Here is a 16,848-nt window from a genome sequence, read left to right as displayed (position 1 = left end):
AGCTTCACAGGAGAGGTCATTGGAGAGACCCACAGGGGCCTAGAGCATGCACAAGCCCACCCCCTCGGGAGCCAACATCAGGGGGGCCCAGTTTGATTGTGGGTAGTGGAGGGAGTGACGAAGTCTGGTGGAGAGTGGAGCGGATGCCATTGCTCCCTCTTGGCCCCTCTCCCACATACAGTGTCACAGCACAGAGACCAATGTTACCCCACCCCGGGAACACCTAACGCTCTGCCCCTTTAAGTAACAGATGCACCAAGACAAAAAAAAAAAAAAAAAAAAAAAAAAAGGCCTAAATGAAAGAACACTTCAAAGCTCCAGAAAAATACAACTAAGTGAGGAAGAGATAGCCAACCTATCAGATGCACAGTTCAAAACACTGGCTATCAAGACGCTCACAGAATTGGTTGAATTTGTTCGAAAAGTAGATGAAAAAACGAAGGCTATGCTAAGAGAAACAAAGGAAAATGTACAGAGAACCAATAGTGATGTGAAGGAAACTGGGACTCAAATCAATGGTGTGGACCAGAAGGAAGAAAGCAACATCCAACCAGAAAAGAATGAAGAAACAAGAATTCGGAAAAATGAGGAGAGGCTTAGGAACCTCCAGGACACCTTGAAACGTTCCAACATCCGAATTATAGGGGTGGCAGAAGGAGAAGAGGAAGAACAAAAAACTGAAAACTTATTTGAACAAATAATGAAGGAGAACTTCCCTAATCTGGCAAAGGAAATAGACTTCCAGGAAGTCCAGGAAGCTCAGAGAGTCCCAAAGAAGCTGGACCCAAGGAGGAACACACCAAGGCACATCATAATTACATTACTAAGATTAAGCAGAAGGAGAGAATCTTAGAAGCAGCAAGACAAAAGGACAGTTACCTACAAAGGAGTTCCCATAAGACTGTCAGCTGATTTCTCCAAAGAGACCTTACAGGCAAGAAGGGACTGGCAAGAAGTATTCCAAGGCATGAAAGGCAAGGACCTACACCCAAGATTACTCTCTCCAGCAAAGCTATCATTTAGAATGGAAGGGAAGATAAAGTGCTTGTCAGATAAGGTCAAGTTAAAGGAGTTCATCATCACCAAGCCATTGTTATATGAAATTTTAAAGGGATTTATCTAAGAAAAAGAAGATAAAAAATATGAACAGTAAAAATGACAGCAAACTCACAGTCATTAACAATCACACCTAAAACAAAAACAAAAGCAAACTAAGCAAACAATTAGAACAGAAACAGAACCACAGAAATGGAGATCACATGGAGGGTTATCAATAAGCAACTGGGAGATGGAGAGAGGGGGGAAAGGTACAGAGACTAAATAGCACAATTGATAGGTGGAATATATACAGGGGGAGGGTAAGAATAGTGTAGGAAATGCAGAAGCCAAAGAACTTATAAGTATGACCCATGGACATGAACTATAGGGGGGGAATTTGGGAGGGAGGGGGTGGGCAGGATGGAGTTGAGTGAAGGGGTGCAAATGGGACAACTGTAATAGCATAATCAATAAATATATCAAAAATAAAAGAAAACATGACCCACACGTATGCTGCCTACAAGAGACCCACCTCAGGACAAAAGACCTACACCGACTGAAACTGAAGGGCTGGGAACAAATTTTCCAAGCAAATGGACATGAAAGAAAAGCAGGGGTAGCAATACTCATATCAGACAAAATAGACTTCCAAAGAAGGGCCATAAAGAGAGACCCAGAAGGTCACTTCATAATACTCAAAGGGAGGATCCACCAAGAAGACATCAACATTGTAAATATATATGTACCCAACAAAGGATAACCGAAATAAAAAAAGAAAATCTTAGAGGACTTCAAGAAAGATATTGACAACAACTCAATTTTAGTAGGGGACTTTAACACACCACTATAAAAAATGGACAGATTTTCCAAACAAAATATCAACAAGGATATTGTGTCACTTTACAATACCCTGGAGGAAATGGAATTAACTGATATATATAGAGCTTTTCATCCCAAAGAAGCAAAATACACATTCTTTTCAAGTGCACATGGAACATTTTCAAAGATAGACCACATAATAGGACACAAAGCAAGTCTCAACAAATTCAAGAAAGTTGAAATCTTATCAAGCATTTTCTCTGAACACAAGGGACTGAAACTAGAAACCAACCACAAAGGAAAAACCCAAAATACTCAAAATCATAGAGACTGAATAGGATGCTATTAAACAATGAATGGGTCAAGGACGAGATTAGGGAAGAAATCAAAAACTTTCTGGAAACAAATGAAAACGAACTCACAACAACTCAAAACCTATGGGACACAGCAAAGGCAGTCCTGACAGGGAAGTTCATAGCAATAGAGGCCGACCTTAATAAGATAGAAACATTTCAAACAAACGACCTAACACTATGCCTACAAGAACTCAAGGAAGAACAGCAAAGACAGCCCAGAGCAAGTAGAAGGAAGGAAATAACGAAGATCAGAGCCGAATTAAATGACATAGAGACTAAAAGGACAATTCAAAGGATCAATGAATCCAGGAGCTAGTTCTTTGAAAAGATAAACAAAATCGACAAGTCTTTAAGTAGGCTCATCAAGAAAAAAAGAGAGAGGATCCAAATAAACAGAATTAGAAATGAAAGAGGAGAGATTACAACTGATAACACAAATACAAAGGACTGTAAGAAATTACTATGAAGAAGTGTATGCCAAGAAATTTGAAACCTATGTGAAATAGACAAATTTCTAGAAAAATATGATCTTCCAAAACTGAATGAAGAAGAAGCAGAAAACCTGAACAGACCAATAACAGCAGACGAAATTGAAGCAGTCATCAAAAAACTCCCAACACACAAAAGCGCTGCACCAGATGGTTTCACAGGAGAATTCTACAAAGCATTTAAGGAAGAGCTAACGTCTATCCTTCACAGACCATTTGAAAAAATCCAAACCGATGGAAGACTCCCAAACCCTTTTTATGAAGCCAGCATCATCCTAATCGCCAAACCAGATAAAGACACAAGGAAGAAAGAAAACTTAAGGCCAATATCACTGATGAACATAGATGCTTTTAAATTTTTTTTTTATTTTTTAATTTTTTATTGTTATTCAATTACAGTTGTGTGCCTTTTTTTCTCCGCATCCCTGCACCCCACCCCAGCCAAATCCCCCTCCCTCCCCCACGTCCACCCTCCCCCTTGATTTTGTCCTTGTGTCCTTTATAGTAGTTCCTGTAATCCCCTGTTCTCACTGTCCCCTCCCCACTCCCCCCTGTCCATTGTGAGATTGTTCTTAAACTCAATGTCTGTGGTTATATTTTGTTTCCTTTTTTTTTCTATTTATTATGTTCCAGTTAAAGGTGAGATCATATGGTATTTGTCCCTCACCGTCTGACTTGTTTCACTTAACATAATGCTCTCCTATTCTCAGCACAATATTGGCAAACCGCATCGAGCAATATATTAAAAAAATCATACACCATGACTAAGTGGGATTCATCCCAGGGATGCAAGGATGGTACAATATTCATAAATCAATAAACATAATACATCACATAAACCACAGCAAAGACAAAAATCACATGATCATATCAATAGATGGAGAAAAAGCATCTGATAAGAGATAGCACCCATTTCTGATAAAAACACTTAGCAAAGTGGGAATTGAGGGAGCATTCCTGAACATAATAAAGGCCATGTATGAGAGACCTACAGCAAACACCATACTCAATGGACAAAAACTTAGAGCTCTCCCACTAAGATCAGGAACAAGACAAGGATGCCCTCTCTCACCACTCCTATTCAACATAGTATTGGAAGTCCTAGCCACAGCAATCAGACAAGAAAAAGCAATAAAAGGCATCCAAATTGGAAAAGAGGAAATGAAACTGTCAATGTTTGCAGATGACATGCTAGTGTACATGGAAAATCCTATAGACTCCACCAAAAAACTACTCGACCTAATAAATGAATTTGGCAAAACAGCTGGATGCAAAGTCAATACTCAGAAATCAAAGGCATTCCTGTATACCAACAACACAACTGCAGAAACAGAAATCAGGAAAATAATCCCATTTGATATAGCAACAAGAAAAATAAAGTACCTAGGAATAAACCTAACCAAGGAGGTAAAAGACCTGTACTCAGAAAACTACACAACATTGAAGAAAGAAATTAAGGAAGATACAAACAAATGGAAGCATGTACCATGTTCATGGATTGGAAGAATTAACATCATCAAAATGGCCATACTACCCAAAGCAATTTATAGTTTCAATGCAATCCCTATTAACGTACCCATGATGTATTTCACAGATATAGAACAAACATTTCAGAAATTCATATGGAACCACAAACCTCCCCGAATAGCTGCAGCAATTTTGAGAAAGAAGAACAAAGCAGGAGGGATCACAATACCTGATATCAAACTGTATTACAAGGCCACTGTCATCAAAACAGCCTGGTACTGACATAAAAACAGGCACAAAGACCAATGGAACAGAACAGAGAGCCCAGAAATAAAACCAAGTCTTTATGGTGAAGTAATATTTGACAAAGGAGGCAGGAGCATAAAATGGAGCAAAAACAGCCTCTTCAACAAATGGTGTTGGGAGTTCTGGACAGCTATGTGCAAAAAAATGAAACTTGATCACCAACTTACGCCATACACAAAAATAAACTCAAGATGGATAAAAGACTTAAATATAAGTTGTAACACCATAAAAGTCCTCGAGGAAAACATTGGCAGAAAAATCTCAGACATTCCACGCAGCAACATCCTCACCGACACGTCCCCTAATGCAAGGGACATAAAGGAAAGAATAAACAAATGGGACCTCATCAAAATAAAAAGCTTCTGCATGGCTAAAGAAAACAGCATTAAAATACAAAGAGAACCAACAGTATGGGAAAACATATTTGTCAATGACACCTCAGACAAGGGCTTGATCTCCAAAATATATAAAGAACTCACATGACTCCACTCCAGGAAGACAAACAACCCAATTAAAAAATGGACAAAGGACTTGGACACTTCTCCAAAGAGGACATGCAGAGGGCCCAGAGACATATGAAAAGATGCTCAGCATCACTAGCCATCAGAGAGATGCAAATTAAAACCACAATGAGGTATCATCTCACACCAGTCAGAGTGGCCAACATAAACCAATCCACAAACAAATGTTGGAGAGGATGCAGAGAAAAGGGAACCCTAGTGCACTGTTGATGGGAATGCAGACTGGTGAGGCCAGTGTGGAAAACAATATGGAATTTCCTCAGAAAACTAAAAATGGAAGTGCCCTTTGACCCAGCAATTCCGCTGCTGGAATTATACCCTAAGAACCCTGAAACACCAATCCAAAAGAACCTGTCCACCCCCCTGTTCATACCAGCACAATTTACAATGGCCAAGTACTGGACGCAACCTAAGTGCCCATCAGCAAATGAGTGGATCCCCAAACTATGGTATATTTACACAGGGGAATTCTACGCAGTAGAGGGAAAGGAGCTTATATCCTTTGCAACAGCATGGATGGAAATGGAGAGCATTATGCTAAGTGAAATAAGCCAGGTGGTGAGGGACAAATACCATATGATCTCACCTTTAACTGGAACATAATCAACAATAGAAAAAGCAAACAAAATATAACCAGAGACATTGAAGTCAAAAACTACCTGACAATAGTCATGGGGGAGTGGGGAGGGGACTGTGAGGAGAGGGGATTACAGGAACTACTATAAAGGACACATGGACAAAATCAAGGGGGAGGTGGGAAGTGGGGGAGATAGGAGGGTTCACCTGGGGTGGGGTGGAGGGATGGGGAGAAAAGGCATACAAGTGTAATTGAATTACAATAAAAATGAAAAAAAACACAAAAAAAAATACCCTCAGGCACAGAGAGGAGAGCACTGGTTGCAAGGAGGTGGTGGAGGCAAGCTCCAGCCGAGACCTCTTGGCACCAGAGGCTATGTGTTAAATCTCTGTACTCAACCATTTAATCTTGAGGTGTTTGGAACAGAAAGAAAAGGAAAAATTGGATTAAGAGGAAGCTCATAAAAACTCTTTCCTTAAGTGTCTAGTAAATATGTAACTAAATACCCACCATCAGGACTTTTCTGTGCTTGGACTGAATGATGGAGAGTGTCCCTTTGAGTATCTTTGAATCTGTCCTGAGGCTGAGGTTTTGGAACAGGCTGTGTGCTTGCCTCTACTGTCCCAGGGCTGTGAGTCATTTCTCTCTTCATAGCTTGGGGACATTTGTGACCCAAAGGGCAACTGAGTTTCAGGCAGAGAACATTGGGTGAAGGCTCAGATGGGCCGGCCTGAGTTCCTGTCATCACACAGGGCACATAGAGAACCAAGGAGACCTCCAGAATCTTGAATATGGGAACTAGAGGGTGTCTGAGAACAGAGAAAGAGATCCTCCTCTTTCAGAGCCAGGTGGTACCCTACCAGCAAGTCTTGGGTTACCATCTTGGTTCTCTGGGTGCAGGATGTGGAAACGATGCTGACTTCTAGGCTCCACCCCAGGTATACTTGATCAGGGCCCAGGAAGTTCTGTCTTTGAATAGCTCTGGCAGGAGACTCACAAACTGCCTGTCTGATTAAGAACTGCGGTTGATTGGCATATCAAAGAGGGCATGTTTTAATCCAAACAGAAAGGTTGGAGGGTCAGCAGTGGACCGAGACAAGGGTTGGCAGTACCCATGCAGGGACCCAGGGAGAAGGTGGTTGGCTGGAGAATGCAGTCTGTTGGTCCCTGTGCCAAGCACATTTCGTATGGGCTGATGGATGTACCAGTTAGAGCCAAGCTCACTCTACCCATTCTGTGTTGGCTCCAGAGCTGCTGTATTCTAATTGGACTATCCATGTGAACTCTGACCCAGAGAATGTGCCAGCCAAAGCATTTGTGTTCCATTCCTTCAGCAATGAGCATTCTCACACTCAAATGGTATTGCTCATAGCTCCTGAGCTAGACCAATTTAGTCTGGCTCTGACTAGTATGACTCTTGGTGGGATGAAACTACATTCTGAATCTGCAAAACTGCAGTCCCTGACCTGTGTGGCCCTGTCCCCATGCCAGTGAGTCATGCCCTGAGATGTATCCCTGCATGAGCTTCCTGGGACACTGACAGCTCTGCCTTTCCCTCATCTCAGTGTGTGCATAGTGGGTGGTTTACAATTCCCATACTGCACATCCTAGAATGTTTGTGTTAGTATCAGATTCCCCCCTTCCAGCTTATTTGAAGCACAATTTTCATGTGCCCAATGACAGTGGGAAGGTGGAGGTTTGGGGGTGTAGCAGATAGGAACAACGTAGAGGCCCCAACAGTGTGACTCAAAAGTGAAAATAATGCTGCTTGATTTCACAGCCTCCAAGCAAAATGCTGTCAAGCATCTTGGGCAAGAGCAACCTCCAGTTTGCGGGGATGAACATCTCCCTGACTGTATCCACCGCCAGCCTGAACCTGCGGACGCCGGACTCAAAACAGGTCTGTAGGCTCTCAGGCACCTTGCCCCACTCAGAAGCCCTGCAGTGGGTGTTTCACAGGCTTCCCTCTTCATCTTTCCTAGGGCCGTGTGTCATACACTTGTGTAACACCTTCATGAGCCTGCAAAAGTTGAGTGGCTACTTTGGAGGGTCACCAACAGGATGATAGATTGAATTGACTGTCTTTAATTCTTTTATAAATTACCTTTTTGTAAGGATAGTGTATGAAATCATCGATTTACTTACAATGTCAAAAGTATCCTCTTAATGTCCTTGCCCCTATTTTGTTTTCTTTCATACCATATTCCATCAGTAGTACAGCACATTTTATTACCTTTGAAATGAATGGCATGTTGTGGTGATTGACAGTGTTTTTTTCCTAGTGGGTCACTATTTTGGAGCCTCTCACGTTTTATAGCTCCATAGGGTTCATATGGTGTGGCAGGTCCATGGCTTCCCAGCATCGAAGGAGTTTATTGCTGACATAGGCAGCACAGCAGTGATGTTTATTAAGGCTAATTCTGTTTGTTGGGTTTCTCTGAAGAAGTATCTATCTTACATTTCTCTGGCTGTTAGTTCCTTCAGCTAGAAAAATGGTTATATGTCATTATATGACCTATTTGGTAATTTCCTGGAAGACCTTACTCTCAAGGCTGTCTTTTTTGACCTGATTCAGAGCTTGCCAAGGGAAAAATGCCTCATTTCAGGGATATTTATCAAAAAACAATTAGAGGCAATTGTTTAATACCATGGCTCAAGTGTTTATATGAATGGCTGCCTTGTAGACCAACAGGTGAAAATGCTTAAACCATGAGTGCCTTCACCTGTTCTGCTGAGCTTGGGCCTCCATTGCTGGCAGGGTGAGCTAGAAATCAGATGTATCCACACTGTAAAGAGTGGGCAATCCACAGACCTATGGATGAACACTCCCTGACTGGCAATGTGTCACCATACTGAATACTGCTTCTCACTCCATTCCTTTGTCCCCCCTCAAGTAATGGATGATCCTTTGTCTTTCCTCATTGGCACTTCTAAGGGATGGGTTAACCTGTAATTTAAGTGGTGGATTAAGTAACTTTAACAGGCTCAGACTCTCTCTGGACCTTCCCCAAGGCTGAGCACCTGTGATGGCTAACAGAGGTGGGTCCCCTCAGCTCTGCTCACCATTCAGCATCTGCTCACACCTATTCTTATTCTATGTGGCTATTGCACCTTTTGTTTCTAGGAATCCTAAAACTCTGGTCCTCAATTCTGTGGCATCTTATCTCCTAATTTCCCTTTTACCTAATTCCCCATCTCAAAATAAAGAGAAGCAAATTCAGAAACAACAGAAAGGATTAGGCCACCTGGTTGGTCCTCTCCATCCTGGGATGAGGCTGGCTGGGTGTGTCCAGTTCTCATTGTCCTGCTCTTGGAATAGGTTGTGGGAGTGAGTCCTGGGGGTGCCAACTTGGACATCATGAACACAGCCTGAGGAAGGGAGCCAAAGCTCACAGCCCTCAGGCTCTCCTGTCTGGCTGAATTGAGGGCCTGGCTGTGGCAAGCTAAGAAGAACAAGCCAAGTGTACATTCCCCTCCCAATGCAGACAGCAGAAAGGCTGTGCCTGATCCCCTCTGCAGAGGTCTCAAGAAAAAGAGGAAACATTCTCAGAGCAAAGATGTGTGCTTTCAGTTAATTAGCTCTCCTTTTCAACTCTCTTAGCCAGAGGGATCACATACATACACAGTGATGGTTCTGCATCATGTTGACCCAATGTGTTTTTCATTTTCCTCCTAAATCTTAGTGTCTACCTCAATTTCCAAACCCTGGTTTAGAGCTGCTCTGTAACCAATAGTAAAATAAGCAAAAAAATAAATAAGTAAAACTTAATTTCAGAAGTCATAGTTTTTCCTCTTTGGGGGACTACTGTGTCCTCATTGCTTCCCCAGGAGCCCTCCACCCCAACCTAGTAGCAGGACTCCAGAGAGCTGCAAAGGGCAACTGTTAGTTTGATCCATCTGGATGTGGGCACAGGCTACAGAGCTGTCATTGTTTTCATTCATTTACAGTTGACCTTTGAACAACACCAGGGCTGGAGGTGCTGTCCCTATGCAGTCAAGAATCTGTGTATAATTTTTGACACTCCCCCAAACATAAGTACTATATGCTCAGGTTTTTCTGGATCCTGAGTAGGTTTACATGCCCCCAAAACTGAAGTAGGCATTTAAAATATCTTATTTTATTTTACAATTCATTATAGTTTTGCTTTGGGTTTTACAGGAGCACGGATAGAAAAATCCCTTGGATGGTAGGATTACAGCTCTGTAAATTCTGACTGTCCATCAGTGAGGGCCTGAGGGGGTTGAACAAAAATAAACCTGGTTATGTTGGGAGAGAGACAAGAGTACTGTTCCCACCCTCAGAAATTTACTTCAGTGTTATTACATTGTCTTTCAAAAGATAAAAGTGGCTTGGAAGTCTTATGTAGCTTTTTAAGTTTAGGTCAGCTTCTAATTTCCAGCATCTGCTAAATTCCACTATGTCCTGCAGTTTATAATGCTAATGGAAATTTCCCACTTAAAAATGAACTTGGCGTGTTCTCACTAGTTTTTGAATAGATAAATTACAAGAGTGCCTGATGGCACTGATTTCGGTCTTGGATGTAGGCTTTACAACATATGAGCACATGATGCAAATGCCCCGAAGTGGGGGACGGCCTCACTTCCATCCACTCCAGGTATGGGGTGTCCCCATATGTCTTTGGAAACAGACACTACACAGTTAAAATGTTTTGGTGTGTGGGTGAGATATTTTCCTTTTCAAAGAGGCATGGTCGTTAAGACCCTCTGTGTTGAGTCATAGCTCTGCCCATTGTAGCTGTAGAACTTTGAGCAAGCCACTTGGTCCCCCTGGGCCTCAGGCTCTGTGTCTAAGAAATAGGATTACAGCAGCTTCCACACCACAGAGCTATTATGGAGTTTAAATAAGATAATTCTGGCAAAGCTGCTAGATGAGCAGCTGACATGCTGTGAAATTCATTAAAGGTTATCTGTTGTTATTACTTTTATAGTTATTTTTATTGGGTACCAATTTTACCAATTTTTGAGGAACCTTGTTGATTCATATTGCCTGTCAACAAACAGTTGGTTTACCAAGACATGGGAAGGTAATAATGACACATCTCATTTCTTGTTTTGGGCCTGGCAGATTATAGCGAATCACCACATGCAGTCCATCTCCTTCGCCTCCGGGGGGGACCCGGTAAGTGCCCTCGACATAGTTTTCTTTTGATCTTGTTGGGAATTGATGAGAAGGGGCCCTGATTCCAAGGTGTGTCTCTTAGGATATGATCAAGAAAGCTTACTGTAATGCCAACTATTCCCCCCTCCTGATTTCATAAGCTTTTTAAATTATTTCATTAGCCAAGAGCTGCCAACAATCCTTAAAGCATTGGCTTCCTTAAGAGGTAATGAGCTTCCTGGTGTTTCCTAGTGTCTCCTGACTGTCTGCTCTGCTTTGTTCCGTTTTTCTGTTGGACCTCCACTAAGGTCTTCAGTTTTTATATTTTACATCTACTCGAGTGCTGTGAATTTACTTAGTCTGGTGTATTCATAAATATTTGAAATTGGGATTCTTCTCTCCAAATTTAACGCAGTAGTCCTTTAATGGTTTGTTTAGTAGACAGGGAAGGAGGTGCAGAGACAGAAAGAGATAGAACAGAATGAGAACGTTCTGTTTTTGCATCACTTATTTTCTGAAGAAGGTACAATAACAAGGGGATTGGCTCCCCACATTTGGTCAGGAATGTGATGCTGTGATGTCAGCGTTCATGTTCAGTGTCAGGAGAGCACACTTACTGCTGTGCACAGTGGCCAGTCCTGCCCTTTGAGGAAACCCAGGCAGGAAATCAGTCACAAGGATGGAGGAGCAGAGGCCACGGGGGAGAAAACATATGCAGCTCCTCCCAGCAGTGAAAGGGAGAAAAGCACCCCCCAAAATGTTATCATGTTATTTTTCACTGGTCTGGGTAAAGTTCTTACCAGTCCAGGGAAACATATAAAAATTAGGACAACAGAGTGACTTTTTCTTGGAGCTAAATTTACTCAATTAAGAAAATTGTTCTATATTCTGGGAAGATATCTTTTTGTTGTTAAATATTTTTTATAATGCAAGAATGGTGGCTTATAGTGGTATTTTTGTTATAATTATTGTTTTGTATTATTTTGCCAAATTATCAGTAGGCAATGCTTAGATTGCAAATAAAAATTTACTGGTCAAAGGTCACCTAAGTGATCAGTGGACATATTACTCCTTATTTCAAGGCAGGGACCTTGACTATTTCTAGCCTGGGAGGAGGGGGAAGTTTTCCCACGCCCAGGCTATCTTATAGACTTTTCCGCCCAGGCTCCTTCTGCCTGGGTAACCTGATTGTAGAACTGCTGTTGGCACATAGAAAGCCAAATCAAGGGAGCAATTTTCACTGCTGGCTCCAATCTCTACATTTCCAAAGGGCAGTGCAATTACAGCACAGAGTGTTTTAGCTACAGGAGAGCCAGCACCCCCTCCTCCCCACCCCCAGCTGCTATAGTCCTCAGAGGGGCATCAGCACACACATTACGCCATACATTATCCCTGCATTGCTGCTGCCCAGAGAGCTTGGCTGCAGGAAGAGGCCGTGTGTCTCCCTACCTGAGACCCTTGAGCCAAGGGTTCTGTCAAGAGAAGGAATTTGTCTACCCTGCAGATGGTTCTTTGCCTTTAAACTTCTGCTTAATAGTCAAAGGATGATCAGACCACCATTTAACCATCTCACTTAATGGACTTTGGCTCTTTTTCATACTTAGGGTTTTGTTGTCAAAGCGCTTATGATAGTTTCTTCTTCTTTTTCCCTTCCCTTCTCCTCCCCTTCCCTCCCCTCCCATCCCCTCCCCTTCCTTTCATTTTTCTAGTCCTTTTTTTTTTTTTTTTATGTTTCACTGTAAAATGAAAGACCTCATTGAATTGTATATTTGGAAAGTGGAAGTCTTCCATAATCAAACCCATCATAGGTGCATTCTTGAGGATTATATCTAGACGTGCATGTACTCCTATTCTGTGCCCACACTGCACCTATACACATTCCTGTACTTACGCCTTTACCTATTTCTGTATCTCCTGTAATTAACTTGCAGCGGCTATCTACTTGTTTTCCCAATGTGATGCTTGGAACGATAGTTTCCTAAATTTGGAAGGTGACCCAGTTTGAAAAATAAAAAGCAGAAACATTGCATACCTGCAATGATAGCTCCTTTTAGGATCTTGTCTCAAGCTTCATCTTCATGATGATATCATGAGTGGAGATGCAGAGATCTAGCAAATGGGAAGCCAAATACGTTGTCCTGTGTTAAAATTATTCGGTTCTCCAGGATGCACACAGGTCAGTGAACAATTTCAGTTTTCCCTATCACTTCCTCATTTAAAAGCAGAAGCATTCAGAGACCCTTAAAGTAATCGAAAACATTTTATATTCATTCTGATTTTTTGTGACATAGAAAATGTTACTGTTAGAAGCCTGGTTACTTTCCATTTCCACTATAAGCAATCCAAGTGCATATCATATTGTCCATGACTTCCCATAATGACTTGGTTTGTAATTATTATACCTGGTGGGTGTTTTAAATAAAACCAACAATTCTAGGTTCTATTCATTGTTCTTCTGCCAAGTGTATATCTACTAAGTGCTCTGTGCCTCAGTTTACCACATAGGAAAGTGGTATTTTGAAATGTCAAATAAGATGGATTAGAAAACAATGTTAATCTCTCCAAGAAAAAGGGCACATATTAATTATAATCTACTAATATTTTCAGTGTTAAAAGACCACCAAAAGAATGCCAGAATAATAGGCTCAGTAAGTCTTGGAGAGTGAGAACAGAAATGAGTAAATACAGAATGAGAGCTTCATAGCCCCATCTTTGGAACTTCATTTGCTCGCTGTGTGATGTCAAGAACAAATTTTTTTGAACAGCAATACACTCCCCCAGTATGACAAAAAAAAATTAACATTGGCATCAGAAGAGCTAAGTCCTGGTTTGACCACTGACCATCACAGTCACAGGAACACATCACATCTTTTGAGCAGTGTTTCTCAGATTGGAATAAAAATTTAAAAAGAAGAATTTTATTTTGTATCGCACGTGTTGACTCAAATTAATTTTGTTACCCAACTATGTTCAAAAATAAAGTGTAGACATCTATGTTATACTTTTTATTGAACTGTAAACCCCAATCAAACTTAGAAGTTTATCGATAAACACAGTAAAGCCAATAGTGTTGAAGGTAACGTTAATTTATTCTGATGGATAGTTTTGCTGAAATGAAATCTCAGCTCTCAGTGTGACACTAGAACTGGCCACCATGGTGCATTCAGAATCTTTTGAGGTCAATGTCTTTCATGGGTGCCAGATGACTCATTTCTAGCACTAATTTCTTCTATTCAAGCAAACAGTTGTACATCGTTGCATATAAATGTGACATTAATTTGCTTCAGGTGGGGCCAAGACATGTAGTCTTTTCTGATTAGATGACAGTTATTTTCTGTCTAACTTTTTAAAAACCTGGTACCCATAATGTTGGAAACCCAACTAAAAATCTTGGCACTGAAACTGTGTACAAAACACAATAAAATGGTGGCCATTCAGATGATCCTGAATATTCTTGTATTAATTTTTAAGATTATCATGGAAATGAAAATACAAAATTAAAAGGAAATTCTGGTGACATTTCAAATGCTGGGGAATACACCTGCCCAACCCTAGGTTCCATGGATCTCAGTGAGAAACACTAGCACTACCTAAGTAAACTTTTGACATGAACATCTCCTGAATCCCGGATGAGGGTCTCTGATTACGAGCTACAGTTCTTACTTTTGCCAATAGCTTCAGAGTCTTACCAGATCTTCCTTGATGGAAATGACTGGAAGCCAAGGTGGATGGGCTTGACTGTCTCCTACTCCCTCTCCCAGGTCATTCTCTGAATCTACTAATGGGCAGTGGCTGAGTGAGAAGAACAAACAGATTAGCTGGGCTGCACACTGGAGAGTGACCCTGGCATAGCAGGCCATTATGCGAAGATTGCTGGAGGAGCCTCCTTCTCCTGCTTAGTCCGACTGTGTCATTGGGAGCTCTAGGGGCAATGGTGTACAGAAAGTACCTTCACCCCCCATCACCCAGCAGTGTGTGCTCAGTGACCATTGTACACCTACCCACATACTCCCACCCTTCACCTCTCTCTCATTGGAGGGTATTCTGGGAGCGCTATAGAGAGAGAAGGCGTCATCTGCCCATAGGACCTAACAATGAAGAACTCTTGACAGAGAATATTTCTGGTGCTGAAAACACAGGAGCTAATCAATAACCTTGCAGCCCTTTGAAGCAATAACATTTGGAAACTATCTGCAACAATGGGACAGACCTTTCCCAGTTGCCCACCACCCCCTTGAGACTTTTTTGAATGTTGAAAATATCAACTTTGCAGAGACGTCTTTTCTGCTTTCTCGAATCAAGAGAATTTTCAGTTCCTTTAACTGTCTAGAAACAAATCCATGTGGTTACCTTGGCCTGCTTCTGAGGCTGTGGTGTCCTTTATGCCCTGATTAGATGAGGAGGCAGGCAAGAAGGCTCACATTTCATGTGCAGGGATGAGACTTCTAAATCGAGCCCATATTTTTGAAACATCTTAAAAGTGTTAAAATCACTACTTATATACAAGAAGAAAGGAACCATTGTATCTCATCCACCCATGAGGGAGTGTGTGCAACCCATCTTTGAACATCCACTGCTCAGTTTTTTCTAGACCAATGGTTCTCAAAATGGCCCTGAAGACCATCAGCAGCAGCATCACCTGGGAACTTGTCAAAAGTTCACATTTTATGGCCTCACCTCAGACCCATAGAATGGGAATTGGGACTTAGTTTGTATTTTAAGCCCTGCAGGGGATTCTGAGGCCAGCTCAAGTCTGAGGACCACTGTCAGTTCCAGAGCTGACAGGAGTGCTGCTCAGCCTTGGTTCATGCTGGAATCATCTGGGAGCTTTCAAACATCCCTGAGTCCAAGGTCTTACATCCAACCCAATTAAATCAGATAACCTAGGAGGTGGGACTCAGTGTTTTTAAAGCTCCTCAGTGATCCAACTTGCTGAGAACAGGTGCCCTTCACATTTTTGCTGCTCAAAGTGTGGGCTGGAGAAGCAGCAGCACTGCTGTGTGCAAGCTGGCTGTGGACGAAGAGCTCAGGGCCCAGCCCTGGCAAACCTCCACCTGTGCCACCCCAGTCAGAATCTGCATTTCAAAAGATCTCTAGGGATTTCTTCCCTCAGTACAGTTTGAGAAATGTTGCCTCATGGGCCTGTTATTGGGCAGCATTTCATTCCTGAGCTACTTTGTGCACTGAATGTCTCTCACTTGTGATTAGTGATGTGAACATCTCATTTTTTTTTGACAGGACACAACAGACTATGTTGCATATGTAGCTAAGGACCCTGTTAATCGCAGAGGTAAGCAATGCTTGACCTTTGTAATCTCTTACTCGAATACAGTCAGACTTGACACTGGATGTTAATACAGATGTCTCTCTCAGCTCAGCTCCTTTCGCCAAAATGAGCCCATGTTGTATCTCATTGTTCATCATCACTGAGGTTTGCCAGCAGTTAAGTGTGACAGCATACCTGGCTGGGTCTGTGAGTGCCAAACGCATACCTGTATCCAGCCAGCTACTGCTTGGAACACCTGCCCTGCTCAGTGCACCTCCCACTCATACTCTGAAAGTGGCTCTGTTACACACAGAAAACTACAAATCATCTGGCCTCTTGATGGGCTCTAGCTCCTTTGTGCGCACTGCTAACTAACTCTCCCTGAGAAGCCTCACCCTGCCCTGCACAGCCCTGGAGGCCAGTGTCTAAGCTTAGGTGTTGTCCCCTTATGCCCCTCAAAGCCACGCAGACTGGGCGGGGGGGTTGTGGTATTCAAGTAGTTTCCATCCTCATGGACCCTTTACTCCTAGACTCTCCCTGCATACCACCACCTCATTTTTTAAATAACTTACAAAACCAAAGTCCCACTCACCAGATGCTAACAAGCCTAGGTGAGTGACTAAGGGTGTGCTGCCCTTGAACACCAGGCAGTCACTGGCATACCACACAACTGCAATTCGGAACTCATTGACTAAGATCGCCAGTGGGGTTTCAAACAATACAAAACAACACTCCCATCTGCTACCCACTGGTTCTTCTACTTTTCCCACCTTTCACCCCAGGTATCAACTGTTAAGTTTTTCTAGTTTGCTTAACTTCTTAAATTTATATACTTACATATATGTTTTCTTCTTTTTAAATTTCAATACAAACAAGATCTTAGCATCCTAT

The 16,848-nt window shown here is 42.1% G+C and overlaps 1 protein-coding gene across 2 annotated transcripts in view; it reads left to right on the top strand.

The window, feature by feature from the left end:
- Positions 1 to 16,848, top strand: part of SHC3 (SHC adaptor protein 3) — a 227,318-nt gene that overhangs the window by 106,304 nt on the left and 104,166 nt on the right. For both annotated transcript variants that reach the window (XM_024563359.3, XM_024563358.3), the window contains exons 4-6: positions 7,353 to 7,472; positions 10,659 to 10,712; positions 15,930 to 15,981. In XM_024563359.3, coding sequence (XP_024419127.1) covers positions 7,353 to 7,472; positions 10,659 to 10,712; positions 15,930 to 15,981 — 226 coding nt within the window. The remainder of the gene's footprint in view (positions 1 to 7,352; positions 7,473 to 10,658; positions 10,713 to 15,929; positions 15,982 to 16,848) is intronic.

Source organism: Desmodus rotundus, chromosome 1, assembly GCF_022682495.2.
Source record: "Desmodus rotundus isolate HL8 chromosome 1, HLdesRot8A.1, whole genome shotgun sequence".
Lineage (NCBI taxonomy): Eukaryota > Metazoa > Chordata > Mammalia > Chiroptera > Phyllostomidae > Desmodus > Desmodus rotundus.
Note: the sequence above shows the minus strand (reverse complement) of the source record. Positions and strands in the feature narration are given on the sequence as shown.